Source organism: Ips typographus, linkage group LG6, assembly GCF_016097725.1.
Source record: "Ips typographus isolate SLU linkage group LG6, UJ_Ityp_2.0, whole genome shotgun sequence".
NCBI lineage: Eukaryota > Metazoa > Arthropoda > Insecta > Coleoptera > Curculionidae > Ips > Ips typographus.
Window position 1 is genome coordinate 184,642 of NC_138427.1, and position 14,995 is coordinate 199,636.

The following is a 14,995-nucleotide window of genomic DNA, read 5'->3' on the forward strand; positions in this document are numbered from 1 at the left end:
TACTTAAGCTTCAGGGTACTAAAGACACACCCGTCAAGTTTTAGACCTGTAGTTCCAAAATAACATGGTCTAACAGGGGCTTAAAAATTTAACACGTAAAATCCTATGTTGCGCGTTAAAAAAAACGCACTGTATATTATTGTGTTGCATAATTTTAAGTCAACTACCTTCACCGATAGAACTATACAGGTTGTCTAGAGACAGCTAGTGTGTGGAAGAACAACTTGTGCACACAATTTCAACTTTCACTTACTGTCACTGGACATCCTGTACACATGGTTGTTTACCAAACATGGGATTTGTCCTAAAAGATACTCAGATTATGTAACAGATAATGTTGAACCTACAACGGTATTTGAATGATAGATAAACTTGCTAATATAGCTTAATTTAAGATTGAACACTGTTATATCAATTTTCCGATAAATCGATTTTTCTTCGGACACAAAAAGCGCCGCAAAACGTCCCGAGGTATTATCCTAGACAACAAGTTACTATGTAAGAAAATAGTTAAAAATATTTAATAGTAAAGTGACTATAACTTAAGACTTTGCCGCACCTTACTGAAACTTAGTATTTAGGATCTATTTTGCTTATTCTTTTGACCCTATTACCTGACGTGTGTAAACATTTTTGTATGTAAGTAACATGAATAAATTATTGATTAATTACTAATACCACCAAATTACAATAGTTTTAAGTTGTTCAATTATTTTGTCCGTTGTGGGTTAAGATTTTCGGGTGTAGAAAATTAACCCTCAGTGGAGCCACTTTCTAGTCTTGTCAGGGAGGTTTTCTGAAGTCCTTAGAATCTCCTGATACCATAGAATCTCTTTGCCGCACCTTACTAGTACCACCAAATTACAATAATTTACAGTTGTTTAATTATTTTGTCCGTTGTCGGTTAAGTTTTAGGGGTTTAAAACATTAACCCACCCCACCCGCCAAATGGTTAACTTCGAATTTTATCCCCTTGCCGACAAAGAACAATGCAACAAAATATGAGGACCACAGACTAATCAGCCTCATGAGTCACACACTGAGGATATTCCTTAAGATTATCCACTACAAATATCAATAAAGTGCCAAAGAAACATCGGATCCACACAATTTGGATTCAGACGAGGTTTAGGCACGAGAGAAGCATTAGTTGCGACACAAGTACTTTTTCAGAACTGCAACGATCAGAGATGCAAAGGAAAAGGCGTTCGACAGAGTCCAACATCATAAACTGATCCAAATCCTAAATAGATTGAACATAGACCAAAAAGACATTCGCTGCGTTCAAAGCCTATACTGGAACCAAATGGCTGAAGTCAGAGTTGGTAACGATCTCATAGAAGCAAGACCAATTTGTAGAGGGGTCAGACAAGAGTGTGTTCTCTCCCCACTTCTCTTCAATTTATATTCATTAAACGTCGAAAAACAGCATACCTCTTGTACCGCAACGAGAGGTACAAATTCCTGCAATTGATAATTGAGGGAAAGAGAGGAATCGGTAGGAAAAAGATGGCTCATCAACGTTACGCAGTGGACAGGATTGAGGACAATGCAAGAACTAATGCATCCTATACGTGATAGGGAAGAGTAGACAAATGTGATCGCAAACATCCACTAATGGACACGCAGCAGAAGAAGAAGAAGATTAACCCTTAGTGAAGCCATTTTCTAGTCTCATTAGAATTGTTTCCTGCAGTCGTTAGAATGTCCTGGTACCATAGAACCCCTTTGCCGCACCTTACTAGTACCACCAAATTACAGTAGTTTAAAGTTGTTTAATTATTTTGAACGTTGTTGGGGTACTTTCAGAAGTGTAGAAAAATTAACCCAATACAGTGTGTCCAAGATTCGATTCTCTATCCAGGATACTTGCTTTCCGTAAGAGCTACGGCAAAAGTTAAATGGGAAATGTTTTACATAATTTAATGGACAGTCCAACACCGTTTTGACAACATTGCATTTTTGCTTCATCCTAGAAAGATATTTTCGAAAAATCAAAAGCGAGCGCTTTCAAAAAAGTGCTGTATTATCTTACATAATATACAGTTTAGAGCGATTTTTAAGGACCATCTTCCTGTGTAAAAGTGTAGATCGTTTTTAATTCCGACGTTTCTGTTTTGAAATATGATCATCAACTTCTTTTTTTCTTATAAACACCATTTTGCTTTTTTATCTGGTTAAAATGTGCAAATTAAAAACAATTTTTTTTTTATTTTTTACTTACCAATACTTACTACTATACCCTGTACATTCATAAATTTTGGAGTACATAGTTAGTAATTGTAATTCAATTACTTTTTTTGAGTGATTGCGACAGTTCTGGATTCAGGCAATACAATTTTCAGGTTTGTTGGGGGAGAAAACCATATTCAGACGAAGAGCCGAACAGGAACCCGAAATTGGCGCTCCTCAAATCAAACCTAAATATTTTCGAGTTTTGGTTGATGTTTCTGGAAGTATGTACAGGTAAATTAAGAACTGATAATGTTTACTAAATTCACTATTGAATAACTACAATTATTATTGTTTTATTGTTATACTCATTACAGATTTAACGGCTATGATGGGCGCTTAGACCGAGAACTGGAGGCGGTTGTTTTAGTGATGGAAGCTTTCGATGGTTTCGAGGACAAAATAATTTATGATATTATAGGCCACTCGGGGGAAGAACACAAAATCGTTTTTGTAGCTGGAAACGATCCACCGAAAAATAATAAAGAGCGTCTGGAAGTGATTCGAGTGAGTAACCAGATTTCATTTTGATAATTTAATTACAACCGGCATTGAAATTGACTTGACTTGACTAGACGAATGTTTGCATACGCGTGCAATCATTCGTCTAGTTCAGAAGTTCAAAGCGCCACCGACTTTCAGAAGTAGGTACTAGTCGAAAAGCATCTGATTTTCTGATCCAAAGAATAATTTAAAAAAGTAATCACTCACAAAGAAGCCTGATACTTACGGTCAAAAAATGCAGCTAGGAAATTAAATGAGCTAATTGTATGTCGATAACTAACTTATTGGGATCGATAACCTGGACATTAAAACAGCAAAATGTAAAATATCAGTAACATCATTGTATAACCAAATATAGTAAGATATTGCTTACGGGATAAATTCTCGCCTATTTTGGTAAAACTACTATAGTTCCATCTGCTCACAGTTTACAGAAGTCAATCTACTTACTACAATACAGGTTTATTTTATATCGCGGCAAGGGTTTTCGCACTCATTTTTAAAAAATCAAAAAACCAGATCTGGCTTCAAAATTTAATCGCCACTACAAGGTCAACTGTAAGCGCGGCTTTCGACTATTCCAGTCGACCATCCAAAACAATAAGTTAGGCGAACGCTCAACTGGACAAAGTCCAAAGAGCGGCGTGCCTGACGTTGACAGGGGTAATGAGGACCACTCCTTCTATGGCCCTGGAGGTGATATTAAACCTCATGTCCCTCGAACTGTGCGGGAAAATGGAGGCCACGCGCGCAGCTTACAGGCTGCACGTGGGCGGCCAACTACAAGCCTGCTCATTTGGGCACGCCAGGATATGGGGCTGGGCCACAGACCAGTGTCCGCTCCTACTGATACCAGGCGATCATCAGATCTCCAAGCTCGTGCCCTCAAATCTCTTCAAAGTCATAGTTCCTGATAGAGAAGAATGGGGGGCCGATTACGGACCGGAATTCCTCCGGAATAGCGACGTCTGGTACACAGATGGATCGTTGGCAGCAGGACGCGCGGGGGCCGGCATTTTTGTCAGCTCCAGACGCTTGTCACAGAGTATCGCTCTCGGTAGTGTTATGATGAAACCTCACGTTAATGAGATTTCAACATTTTTAAAATAGATTGCTCAAGGTCGTGGATTAATTGCATGAGTTCATAATTAGCTATAGATGAACACACTTGGATATTTTGCAGGAAATCAAACGAACCGTTCGTTAGTTGTATATGTACACGTGTATATTACAAGTACAATACAATACTACAATATTTACAATCTTACAAAATATTTACAAAATTTACAAAAGATTGCCGCAAAAATGTTGAAAACAAAAGGAAAGTTAAATTTGAAATAAATTTAAAAAAAAAGGAAAAGTTTTCCCAGTGCCAAACTGTAACTGACTGCCCTTACCAGTTGTCAAAGACGATGTTTGGGTCCTGGAACCTCCAGTATCCTCTTCCCAGTAGTCAGTAGTGGCCACCGCTGATTTCCAGGTAGGAAATGGGGTCCAGAGACTGGTGACAGGTACCTAAGGCAGAAAACAGCAGAACACCAGGGAAAACGAACAAACAGCTTCAACACTTGTTCCGGCAACCAAAAAAAGTGACCAGAGGTGATGACAAGTGTTGAAGTTGTTTAGAGCAAACTAATATTAACTAAAAAATAAAAATTAAATTAAATTAAATAAAACTAAATCAAGTGAGGAATTGTGGTGATTCGACTCTGACCTTCTGACACTCTGTGGCCGCTGGTCGGCTTTTCCAACACGTGGGTTGGTCCGGAAAACTCTGCAAGACAAAGCAGTCCCGGTCAGGCTGATTCAATCCCCGATTGAAATGTTTTTTGGTCGGGAAAACCCTTAGATCTCTGGTCAGAAAACAGGTCAAAAAATTGGCCGATACAAAATAATTCAAAAGAACTAACAATAAAACCAATTTACCTGTAATTCGGCCAGATGATTACCGATCAAAAATTCAAAGTCACACACGCGCCACACCGCTCAGAAAAAAGAAGTCAGATGTCGGCAGTTCGGGTGCTGTAGTGGTAAAGAGACCGATATCACAAAGTGGGGTGATTAAATAGGCCACATGGCACGTGACACAAAGAAACACGACCACAAACCCACGCTTCCCCGACAAAAATCGAAACTAATCACGTGACTACGGCACCTGATAACTTATCAGGTCACGCACCCACATTTACAACAAAATGTGCACAAAGTGCAATTGGAGGATTTAAGCGATCGGAATCGGTCTACTAGTGTAACTAGGCCCACGGACATTAAAAACACAAACCAAACGACTAACGGACGAAAACTCTATTTCGTACGTAACAGTAGTTACACTACAGTCTTTCAGGCTGAAGTATATGTCCTCCTTGTCTGCGGGCGGGTTCTCCTATCCGACCCGAAGAGGGGTGATAGAAGTCATCTGCTCCGACAGTAAGGCTGCCATCAGGGCCATTGAGGCCGATGAAGTGCGGTCCAAGCTGGTAATGGAGTGTAAAAGTACCATGGAGGCCCTGTCTCGGTGCGGCGGGGTATACATCGCGTGGGTGCCGGGACAAACGGGTGTCTCCGGCAACATGGAGGCTGACAGACTTGCCGGCCGTGGAACTAGGGAACCACTCTCGGGACCTGAACCTAGTGTGGGGATCTCCTATAGCACGGCGGTCCGCTCAATAGAAGGCATGGCTGGAAAACTCTTTCAGCAACGCTGGGCAACTGCTCCCAGCATGAGACAGGCAAAGGCCCTAATATCTAGTCCGTGCCCCAAACGAACTTCTGCTAAACCTAAACAGAGGCAGGCTACGAACGGTGACTGGTCTAATGACGGGTCACTGTCACCTGGCGCGACATATGCACAGACTGGGAATTCACGAAGACGCAGGCCGGGTCTTGGAGGCTGCTTGGAGGACGAAGAAACACCGGAGCAAGTACTAGTGACTGCCCCGCCTTTTCTCGCCTTCGTCACACCTACCTGGGACAGCCAACGCTGTGTCACAGGGAACTAAGGGAGCTGCATCCGACCAGCATCGTTAGATTCTTTGAATCAACGGGACTGCTGTAGCTCCGGCTAGCGGGACGCGACGGGTCCATCTAAGGCCTATGCGTATACCTGGGCTAATTAGCCCCCCGCATCACCAAACAACAACAACAATAAGTTAGGCGTACTTCCAAATACAGGGTGTTACAAATTCGATGCATTAGCATTGCTATCGCAGAAACTATAAGTGATAGAGCTTTAGTTAAATAGAGGCAAAGTTGCGCATTTTATTGCTAAATAATTTGGTAAAAAAAATTCAATTTTTTTTTATTAAATCCGGAGATATCCAACAAAAACCGAAAAAGTCAAATTTCTATTTTATTTTTTTACACATTTGTTATACTCTGAATGACATTTGCTTATTTCTCTGAATAACACGTAATTTAAACCTGTTTAGTCACTCGAAAAATGGTTTAAGTTACTTGCTGTATAAATAACTACTAAGTATACAGATGTCGCGACGTTATTCCGCGATGTTCTACGATGGAGAATTTAAAAACAAAGGAATGGCTTAGCATAATTTGGTTTTACAATGGTACCATGTATTCCACATGACCTGTCACAATTTAATTACTAATTTCACAAGTATACACGGTTTTGGACCTCGGCATCTAAAAGTAGTTTCCAGAATAGTTTCAAACGCTGAATCCGTATCTCATTTTTGTTTCTTCTGATTGGTTCTAGTTTTTGAGATATTTAATAAATAAATATTTTGCATTTTTTCAATTAGAAAACAATTTATTAAAATATATATATATATAGGCCGGTTTAGAACGTCTTTCGACGTTGTCCGACACCTAATTTCCAGCCTCTTCGGTCTTCACAATCTTCAGGTGTTAGATTTCTCTCACTCATGCATTTATGCATGGTTTTCTGCCACTCCTGTTTTGGCCTTCCTCGTTTTCTTCTGCCTGTTGGTTGCCAATGAAGTACTCTTTTAGGCCATCGGGTATTTGACATTCTTTCCACGTGTCCGTACCACGTAAGTTGCTTGTTTTCGATATCCTGTGTTATTGCGTCTTCTATTCCCATCCGTTGTTTTATGATGTCGTTTCTTATTCTTTCTCTTCGTGAAATGCGCATCGATCTCCTAATTGCATCCATTTCAACTGCCTCAACTCTTTTCTTGTGTCTATCTGAAATTCTCCAGGTTTCTGATCCATATAGGAGGGTGCTTTTTACCATTGCCTCATAGATATTAAATTTCCGCTTCTTGGTTATTTCTTTGCTCCATAGGATTCCATTCAGAGCTCCGATTACTTTTTTGGCTTTGACTATTCGCTTTCCGATTTCTTTTACATCTGTTCCTGTGTTGTCGAATGTAATGCCCAGATATTCATATTCCTGACACTGAAGGATTTCTTGGCCATTGTCCAGTTCCAAATTTCCGTCCTGAGTTCCCACACATAGATACTTTGTCTTGGCTATGTTGACTGTTAAGCCCCATTCTCTGTATTCCTCTATTAGCTTTCGCATCATGTACTGCACATCCTCTTTATCATTGGCTACTATGACTTGGTCGTCTGCGAACTGTAGGGTAAACAAGCAACTATCATCAATTTCTATTCCCATTCCCTGGACCTTTCTTTTCCAGTTTTTTAGTGCCATCGCTATGTATATTTTAAAAAGAGTGGGAGAGACACAGCATCCTTGACGCAATCCTTTATTCACCATAAGCTCTTCAGTGACACATTTGCCTACCCTAATTCTTGATTTTGATTCCCTATATAGTTCTTTAAGGGCTGTTACGTAGGTGTGATTAATGTTGGATTGCTCTAAGACCCTCCATAGTTTTGATACTGGGACTGTATCGTAGGCTTTTTGTAGGTCAACAAATGCTAGGTGCGTTTCCAAGTTTCTAGCACTTCTCTTCTCTATAACTTGTTTTAGAGTAAACACGTTGTCTGTACATGATCTTCCTGCTCTGAAACCGCATTGTTCTTCCTCTTCTTTTCCTTTATAATCCTCTTCAATGAGATCACGTAAAATTCTACCATACAGTCTGCTCAATGTGCTTGTAACCGAGATGCCCCGATAGTTATTGCAGTCCAGTTTATTTCCTTTTTTGTGAATGGAGGAGATGAGAGCCATTTTCCATTCCTTAGGGACGGAATGTCCGTTCAAGCATTTATTAATAATAACTGTTAAATTTCTAAAGAGCTTTCGAGTTCCATATTTTAACATTTCGGAATATATTCCTTCTGGACCGCTAGATTTACCTGGTTTAAGGTTCATAACAGCTTTTCTCACTGTTTCCTCAGATACCTCAACTTCCTCTCCTTGCACATTGAAGTGTCTTGGAGACTCAGTTAAATATTCTTGTCTAGATTCCTGAAGTAGGTCTTTGTAGTGTTTTAACCATTCTTCGGGTTTAATCACTTGAATGTTCGCCCCGTCTTTTCCTGGGTTCTTGACAGTTGATATAAATTTCCATACTTCTGAACATTTTCTTCCTCCTATATAGCTGTTAATTTCTTCACACTTCCTATCCCAAGACTCGTTTTTTGCTCTGTTAATTTGCACTCTTAGTTGCCTTTTAATATATTTGTACCCTTCAAGGTCTTCTTCATTTTTTGTAGTTAGCCATTTCAGATATTTTTGTTTTTTTTCTTGAACCATTGTCTCTATCTCCCCATTCCACCAATGTTTCTTGTTGGTGATGTTCTTCTTTATTCCTATTGACTCTTGTGTGGCTTCTGTCAGAGACCCTATAATGTTCTCATAGACTTCGCCAAACGTGTGTTCTTCAGGACTGAGGAGTTTACTATCGAGTCGTCTCTGATAAAGGAATACTGTGCTCTCATCCTTAAGACTGTCAAAGTTGTATTTTGGTGTGTTAATTGTCTCCATGGTTGCCGTACTATTACTTTGATCTTCTTGATGGTTTCTAGTTTTTCGAAAATGTAGCCTTATCTTGGCTTTTAATAAATAGTGATCTGATCCGCAGGTGCTTCCTCTTAGGACTCTCACATCGTTAATTTGCAAATTTGTTTTTTGTTGGCTGATGATGTAGTCAATAATTGACTTAAGGTTTCGAGTACTCTGTATCCATGTATAGCGATGGATATTTTTATGCTTAAAGAAACCATTATTGATTTTTAGATTGTGAGTCTCGCAAAGGTGAATGAGTCTTTGGCCGTTATCGTTGATTGTTTCCTCTCCATAAGGCCCCACAGTTTGATTGTTAAGTTGTTTTCCCGTTCTTCCATTGAAGTCACCCAGCATCACAATTTCTCTATTTTGCCCGATGTCTGTAAGTATTTCATCTAATTTTTCGTAGAATTCCTGCTTAATATCGGCTCTTTCATCATCTGATGGTGAATAGGCTGCGATGATGGTTATGTTATGACCCTGTAGTTTTAGGTTAAGTATTAGAATGTTTTCATCAACAGCTTCCCAGTTACTTATTTTATTCCTCCAGTCTTTCCTTATTAGTATTGATACTCCTCTCGCTGCTCTCTTTTCTTTTGACACTCCGGTAAATATATGGACAAAGTCTCCGACAAATCCGGTGCCTTTTCCTTTTTTCTTAGTTTCAGTCAAGGCTACTAAGTCGATTTTCCTTTCCTTAGTTTCTGCGGCAATAATGTCAATTTTTTGTCTAACACCCTGTACATTCCATGTGGCAAAATTCATCGTCCATTTTCTTTGCTTAGTTCGTCGTCCAAGTGATCCATCCGATGCTCCGAGGCTTTGTTTAGGTTTTTTGGTATGTTTATGTTTTTCCAAGTATTAGAGAACCAGTCTAATGCCTTAACCCCCAACTTGGAGGACCAGGTCAGTTTTTGTGACAATTTATTAAAAAAAAGTGAAAAATCAGAAATAGGTAGCAATCAAACTCAATCGTTTGTACTGTTTAGGGTCTGTTCCCATATTACAAAAAAAAATAAATAATATGTTTACGTATTTCAGTACAATCTCCAAGAAAAACACAAATTACAACAATACCATAAACTAAGTTTTAAACAAAATAAATTAAGGGCCGGTACTTTCATCTCAGGATAAATTTATTCTTAAGATAATTTCTATAGAAATGACGGAATTGACCAATAATAGCGTCAGATTTCTTAGTTTCTATGGAAATTATCTTTGAATAAAATTGTTCTGAAGTGAAAGTACTGGCTCTAAATAATTATTTAGCCGCGAGACGTAAAAAGTTAGTGTGCTAGTTAGTTAGGTGCAGTTACGTTGCACACCCAATAACCAGCACAGTCAGCAAGGTTAGCATAATGAGGTCGCTGACGAATATAAAAGATGCACCGTAGCTCGACTAAATCACCGAACTCTGGGGTCTTCCCCAGAGGGAAGTCACACCCTGATCTCTGGGTTAGTCTGGGTACGCCTGCAACGCAACTGGTGCAGTAGGTGACCAAGTGCCACACCCTTAGATTAGCCGTAGCAAAGGAAATAGTGTGGGCGTGCAGCACAAGTTGCCGTACCTACTTACCTCCCTTTGTTAGGTACTTAACGACTTTACCGTGTGAATGTTAATTACCCGGTGAATGCCCTCGGACACAAGTCTAGGGTTCATTCATCCCCGCTAAAGCATCGCCCCCCGTGTTCCTCCCGTCAACCCGGACAACATCATGCTCCTCGCCATCTTGGCGATTTGGGGTAAGGTTATTGTAAAACTATGAATTATTACATTCAAATAAAAGTGGGATACCTGTGGGAGTATTCTTCCCTCTGAGCTAACGTGACAATAATGTAAAAGCTATTGTCACCAAACTCTCATAATAACGAAGTAAGCAGGGACTTGTCCAAAATGTGAAAAATTCTAAATTTGCCAATTACAAGAAAACAAAAGACGATAACGAATTCTGGTGACGCCATCGAACTCACCTTGAAAGAATGATCCGGCAACGCCTTTTTAATTTTCAAATTCGTCAAGACAAGCAAATTAGGCCACACTGTACAACAAATAACTTATTAAAAAAATATACCAGGTGTCCAAGAGCACCCTGGACATAGGAGATTAACATGGGAAAACGGTTTTGATTTTTTTGCGCCTGTACGGTTCATTTAATGGAAAAATCGTATTAATGAAACTTGTAGTACCTATCACGGACTAGTTTTCTGTATTTTTTTCAGATCTCTAACTTGAGCCCTTTCGTCGTAAAACACGAACAAAAATGAGAAAATGTTAACTTTTTACCTGCACTGTATAGGCGGTTGTCGAGCAACCGTACCAGCAACAATGATCTGTTTACCCGTTGCCCGACAACCGCCTATACAGTGCAGGCCAAAAGTTTAAATTTTCTCATTTTTGTTCGTGTTTTACGACAAAAGGGCTCAAGTTAGAGATCTGAAAAAAAATACAGAAAACTAGTCCGTGATTTTTCAATCAAATCAACCGTACAGGCGCAAAAAAATCAAACCCGTTTTCCCATGTTAATCTCCTACGTGCAGGGTGCTCTTGGACACCTGGTATAAAAAATGTTGAGGTCTGTCGTTTTTTTTTGAGTATGTAATAAAAATATTGTCACATAACTTTACGAGCAAAATCTCTATTTGAAAAAAGAATGCTTGTTACAGACAATGCATGCCCATTCTCAGTTTTGCTGGTCGGGCGATCACACTTTAGAGGCCACCCAATGGGCGGTTAACAGTCTAGCTGAAGAAGATTGTGACGAGGCTATTTTAGTGTTACTGTCAGATGCCAATTTGCAACGTTACGGAATTCCTCCCTCAAAACTGGCTGAGGCGCTTACTATGAAGCAAAATGTCAGTTCGTATGCGGTGTTTATTGGAAGTCTAGGAGATCAGGCTGAGAAGTATAATTATTAGTACATGGTTGAATTTTTGAGAACGATTTATTTTTATGTTTAGATTAACGCAGAGACTACCGTCTGGACGAGCGTTTATTTGCAACGACACCAAAGAATTGCCACAAATTCTCAAACAGATATTTTGGTCTTCTGTTAATGTTTGATAATTAAATACATATTATGGGATTGATTTAGGGCAAATTTGATTAATTTATATGGGAAGGTTTTGTTATCAATTTCAAGAGAGAAAAATAAAAATTTATGGTGAAAGCATTGTCTTTTTTAGTTTTTAGTTGGATTTTTTAGTTGCTCCAAATTTCCTAACTAACTGTTTAAACTTTAAACTTTTCAAGAACTGCCTGTTATAAATTTCACATTTACACTGTGTAAAAAACGTCCGACAACCCTGTTATTTCGAAAAAAAACTTCTGGAAAAACATCCAGGGTGTTACAAATTCGAGGCATTAGCTTTATTGCTACATCAGAAACTATAGTTGATAGGGCTTTAGTTAAATGGAGGCAAAGCTGTGCATTAAAACGCACCTTAAGCCGCGTACCGATGGTGCGCGGCAGCCTCACGACGCCTGCTTCGCGAAATTTATACCTGCTTTGCGTCAGAAGCCGCTTCACTTCTGCCGCGCTCGCAAAAAGTCAAAATGGACAACGAAAAGTGTATACTTTTAATTGATTTATATAAAGAACATCATTTACTTTGGGATCCAAAACATAAACATTATCACAATAATACCTTCAGAGAAGATGTCTGGAAAGAAATAAGTTTAATATTGGAGGTTCCTGTGGATATACTAAAAACTGAAGTCATTGATGGGCACCTACAGAAGACAAAGATCAAGACAAAAACAAAGTCAGATTACAGGATCAGGTATGGTTTTTACTATTTAAGTAGATATAGACTACAATTTAACTTTTTTATTTTATCTTATTTATTTAAGTTAAAATTAAAAAATGTCAATATTTGTGTATTTTTTAGGAAAGAACAGTGTTTATGAATCTAAATGGTTTGCTTTCGAAAGTTTTCGTTTTTTGTCTTGTAAACGAATCTCCTGTAGCCAGAAATGTTAATGTGATGGCTAATCTTTCTTTGACAGTAACCGCTTGTCTTAAATGTGTATCAATTTTTTTCCACTTTAGGACTAATTAATACCACTAAGTTTTCAAAGTCAGCCAATGTCATACGGGTAAAATTTTTGACAGAATCTTCAAATGCCATATCTTGAAATAGCCTATTTCCATACTGTAGTCGTTTTTTGAATAATTATTTCTTCCACCAACGCGGCTTTCGTCGTCGTTTCTTCCTATTTGCTGAAATTCGATGTATCACAATAAAAAAAAATGCCGCAACAGCTGTACGTGAAAAAACCGGTGACATGGTGAAACGCCTCGACTTGACTGATGGCTCGCAGTGCTTCGCGAGCTTGCCTATTCCATCCAGAAATTATCCGTTGCCGCGCACAATCGATGCGCGGCTTTAAGGGTACGCGTTTACTAATCGGTATCAGCACGGACGGTACGCATCGCATGAATCGCATTTCCAATCAACTACATAGAATCAAAAACGACTGCGTTCACCTATCGTCATCTAACCCACCGCACTTCGGCATTTTAGACCGAGATTCCGAAGACGAAATCAAAATCCGTCAGTACCGACACTGCCGATGCTGATAGTGCGTATACCGACAAGTAGACGCATTCAAACTGTACTTTCTTTGAAGACTTTTATGGCAGGTAGTAATATTGTCACACCCGTGTTAGTAGTTACGGTGCACATCCAGTAACCACCATAGTCAGCAAGGTTAGCGTAATGAGGTCGCTGACGAGTATAACAGATGCACCGTAGCTCGGCTAAGGCACCGAACTCTGGGGTCTCCGGGTTGGTCGGCGAGCAACATTCCCTAACTTGAAGTGGTGGGTCGGCTCGCTACCCTCTTAGGATCCCAGGCTGAAAAGAGAAGGGTTCTCTCGAAACTTGAAGTGACCGTTAGAACCCTTAACCCTATCAGTTGTCTACTTGGTCCTTTGGTCACATTGTACAAGAACACCTTGCGTGCCCCCTTTACGGTGTAGCTGAAGGGCTAAAACCTAACTCACCATCCCCGAACATTCATGCATTCGACGGCGATTATGGCCGTGATGGCCCTTCTATTCTGGGGGTAAGAATAACCCCTCTTAAGTGTTTGGTTTACATTATTTTTATAATAAACAAAGCTTACCTGTGACCTGAGCTGTTTCTCTACCATCCCTCACTACGCACCCTTAAATATTATTGCAAATTGTTAGTTTTTTAACGTTTTGCTTTATTGATGTTGTAAAGAATAAAATTACGATCTCTATGGATATATGGCTTATCACTATTGTTCAGGAATATGAAAAACTGTATATTGTTGGGCCTTCAGAATATTCCAATATTCTTCGCAGGGATAATATTTGGGATGAAATTGGAATGAAAATGAATTAATCTTCATTCAGATACGACATCGCTTGTCTTCAACACCACAAAGTAAAAATGGCAGATAGAAAATGCTGATGTGAATTACCGATTTCGATAATCCGTGGTAGTAAACGCAGTACGCAATAAAATCCGATCCCTACGATGCGTAACGTCCGTTCCGATACCGATTAGTGGACGCGTGCCTTTAAGCGGCGTTTTCCTAGCGACGTGATTAAGCTTGTTACGCTGCGTGCTTCGTGCTCCCTGGTTGCCGGAATCGAATCTCTTGTAAACCAATGAGATAGTGTTTTCTTAGCGACACGGTGCGCGCCTAACTGCCAAACGCACATTTAGTCCCATAAATCAACTGCTAACGCGCCGTCGGTTTTATGCCACTGGGAGACAACTCAGTACAATTGCAGATTTTATAGAAAATGGATGTTACAACAGCTTCTAGGATAGTTATATTATTTGTTGCTACATTTGTTCTATTAAAAGAGGCTTATTTTCCTCATCAATACATCATACTTTCTTTCCAGAACAAGCACTCCTTTATATCATAATTTTTTACAATTTTGAGTATAGAATTCTAAACTGATTTTTAAGTTTTGTTTTTTTTGTTTGCAAGTTACTGCATCCGTTTTTTTTTACTTTTCTAGCCCGGTACATAGTTGGACAAGTACTGTGTCTCTAATAATAATTACATAGAGACACCTGATAATGATAAAATCTTCCAATATAACTTTTTCTTATTTTGTTTTCCATTTCATGATCACGCAAGACGAGTATTCGTAGGGCTTAATTAACAGCCAGAGATTCTGAAGAAATTAAAAATCAGACTAATCTGACAATGAAATGAAAATCTGAAAATAAAAATCCTTCTTTTTAATGCCAATTCACCAAATAACAATTCGACAAATAAACTTGTCTTGAAATACGGATACAACTTATTCAACAATTGATCTTTGGGATACACTTTAGTGGCCAAATAGTTATTAGCTACTTTTTAAG

The 14,995-nt window shown here is 39.1% G+C and overlaps 1 protein-coding gene across 1 annotated transcript in view; it reads left to right on the top strand.

The window, feature by feature from the left end:
* c12.2 (von Willebrand factor A domain-containing protein c12.2) overlaps nt 1–11,805 on the top strand; it is an 87,821-nt gene extending 76,016 nt beyond the window's left edge. Inside the window, exons 16-19 of the mRNA XM_081982634.1 lie at nt 2,346–2,466; nt 2,550–2,739; nt 11,303–11,541; nt 11,597–11,805. Of these exons, the coding sequence (XP_081838760.1) occupies nt 2,346–2,466; nt 2,550–2,739; nt 11,303–11,541; nt 11,597–11,699 (653 nt within the window). The 3' untranslated portion in view covers nt 11,700–11,805. The remainder of the gene's footprint in view (nt 1–2,345; nt 2,467–2,549; nt 2,740–11,302; nt 11,542–11,596) is intronic.
* The last annotated feature ends 3,190 nt before the right edge of the window (nt 11,806–14,995 follow it).